The sequence below is a fragment of the Salvelinus namaycush genome, chromosome 19, assembly GCF_016432855.1.
Source record: "Salvelinus namaycush isolate Seneca chromosome 19, SaNama_1.0, whole genome shotgun sequence".
NCBI classification, from domain to species: domain Eukaryota; kingdom Metazoa; phylum Chordata; class Actinopteri; order Salmoniformes; family Salmonidae; genus Salvelinus; species Salvelinus namaycush.
The window spans coordinates 37,909,899-37,912,512 of record NC_052325.1 but is presented as its reverse complement, the minus strand read 5'-3'; the positions used below and the strand labels follow the sequence as shown (position 1 = coordinate 37,912,512).

General features: G+C 42.3%; 1 protein-coding gene across 1 annotated transcript; it reads left to right on the top strand.

Annotated features, from left to right (window-relative positions):
* Positions 1 to 689: 689 nt before the first annotated feature.
* LOC120063831 (transcription factor Sp5-like) lies at positions 690 to 2,190 on the top strand. Its single transcript, XM_039014144.1, has 2 exons — positions 690 to 740; positions 1,123 to 2,190. The coding sequence occupies exons 1-2, from the start codon at positions 690 to 692 to the stop codon at positions 2,188 to 2,190; spliced, it is 1,119 nt and encodes a 372-aa protein (XP_038870072.1).
* The last annotated feature ends 424 nt before the right edge of the window (positions 2,191 to 2,614 follow it).

Sequence of the window (2,614 nt, the reverse complement as noted above, 5' to 3'; positions counted from 1 at the left end):
ATCATAACTGTTTGCTATAATAAAAACATTTTATTTATATTTTTAAACATTCACTTTGTGTTGAGTCACTAGATTTGGTCTCATTAGCTACTCCTCTTGAAGTTATCAAATAGCTATTCGCCAGGAGATCTCGAGAGATAACAATGTCACATTGTCACAGAGGGTCCTGCTACAAATCCTTAATTACAAAAGAGGATCAAATGACTACAGCATCCAATACCGGAGTCTCCAGGCGGCATGGGGGTCTTTGATCAAGAAAATCCAATTATTTGTGTATATACATTTCCCACATAGTGATTACTTCATTAATTGTCCCGCCTTTATCTCCACCCTTCCCATCCCCCCTAATAATCAGCTCTTTTATCCAGACCAACAAACACACCATAGGAGCTTTGTGGATTCAAAGGATTTGCTTTCCCCTCTCAAAGAGCCGCTATTCTTTGATGATTGGGCAGCGGCAAACTTCAAAGTAACAAATCTTATTTCTGACTGGCTGGCGGCCCACCAAAGTCCTTATCAAATTCTAAGAAGTGATCCCTCACTCTCCAGATAGTCCAAGGATATCTCGAGGAGAGGAAGTATTGAGTGTGAAGACCTTACCACGTCAAGACATTTTTCTACGATTTTACATTTATCTCAATTCGTTTTATTGTGATTTGTTTTTAACAAGAAGGAAGAGGACGTTTACCATGGCAGCAGTGGCTGTACTGCGGAATGAAACACTCCAGGCTTTTCTTCAGGTTTGTTCAAAAGTTTTTGCTCTCGTGTTTTTATTTGGCCTCAAAATATTATTGTACGTATATGGTAGTTTAAATATTTGTTTAGAACGCGCGTAATACGCGTGTGTGCGCGTAATGGGCATTATACCCGATTCATATCCTATAATGACTGAAATATGGCTCTATGAATTACTTACAGTATGTGGCGAAATGAACGGCTTGGATGATTATGTTTATATTGTAGGCATGAGAGTGTATTGAAACTATTATTAGGCTAATGTCGTTTTAGTTCACGGAGCGTCAAACGTGGATCCTATGCCGTTATGACTCTGTAGTCTTTCGTTTAGTCAAGTTTAGAGCCAAGTCAACACATAATTGATAGTTATTTGTTTTACTTATACAGGACCGTACTCCGAACTCTTCTCCAGAGAACTGCAAACACTCTCCACTGGCGCTGTTAGCTGCCACTTGTAACCGGATCGGACATCACCACGGATCAAGTCCGGCAGATTTCCTACAGGTTCCTTATGACACTACTTTAGGCTCACCGTCGCGAATCTTTCATCCTTGGAGTAACGAGGGGAATCCTCAAAGCACTCTCTCTAGCAATTCTACTTTTGGACTATCTAAATCCCAACTCCACATCCAAAGCTCATTTACTTCCCACCACGAGCTCCCGCTCACCCCTCCAGCGGATCCCTCATATCCCTATGACTTTTCTCCTGTGAAGATGTTACCTTGCTCCATGCAATCTTTGCAGTCCTCGTGCCCACCCACGTACGTCCCTGCTGTAACTTATGCAGCGCCAAATGCCATGCAAGGTTTCGTTACCGGACACTCTGGCCTTGTGCACCAGCAACAGAGACAGTTGTCCCCTAACACAGGGGAGGATATTCCGTGGTGGAGTCTCCAACAGGGAAATCACGTCAGTCACCACTCAATCACCACACAATCCCTAGGTCACCACCGTTTCCAACTGCAGAGGGGTTTGGTAATGGGACATACAGACTTTGCGCAGTATCAGACTCAAATCGCTGCCCTCCTTCACACCAAGTCCCCCCTTGCAACAGCTCGAAGATGCCGGAGATGCAGGTGTCCAAACTGTCAGTCATCCACCTCAAGCGATGAGCCCGGCAAGAAAAAGCAACACATCTGTCACATACCAGGGTGCGGGAAAGTTTATGGCAAAACTTCCCATCTCAAAGCGCACCTGAGGTGGCACTCGGGAGAGCGTCCATTTATTTGTAACTGGCTTTTCTGTGGCAAGAGTTTCACCAGGTCTGATGAGCTTCAGAGACACCTGAGGACTCATACTGGGGAGAAGCGTTTTGTTTGTCCGGATTGTTGCAAGAGGTTCATGAGGAGTGACCATTTGGCAAAACATGTCAAAACTCACCAGAACAAAAAATCGAAGTGTCATGAGAAGACACTTGATCATCACGTTAAAAGGGAAGATTTGAGAAACATGTAGTAGCCTACATTAGAGTCAAGTTGATTAGTAATCAAGCTAGACCTATACTAGTGCAATATAAGTCCTTTACTTAGTTGAAGTACAAAGTGACATTTCTTTCATTTTTGGTTTCCTTCTTTTTTCTTACACCCAGAAAAATAATTTCTCTAACATTGCTGTTCTGTGTAGCACATTTTTGTATATATGACATCTGTCTCATAAAGTTAAGTTGGGATCCTGGAAAACGTACTCTAATACCCCATGAGCAGGTGGTGTTCACTGTCTATACCATATCAAGAAAGACAAGTTTCAGCTTGTGTTTTGATCATTTTCTTTGTGGAAGATTTCACTTTCTTGTAAATAATATTTAATAGCTTTTGTTGAATGATAGTGTCCGTTTTTGCTCAATGTGGGGTGTTTTAGCATGCTCTTTAAAAGATATGCT

Coding starts and splice junctions, on each gene's coding strand:
- LOC120063831 (XM_039014144.1), top strand. CDS start 690: ATGGCAGCAGTGGCTGTACTGCGGAATGAAACACTCCAGGCTTTTCTT. Junction 741..1,122: donor CACTCCAGGCTTTTCTTCAG/GTTTGTTCAAAA, acceptor TTACTTATACAG/GACCGTACTCCGAACTCTTC.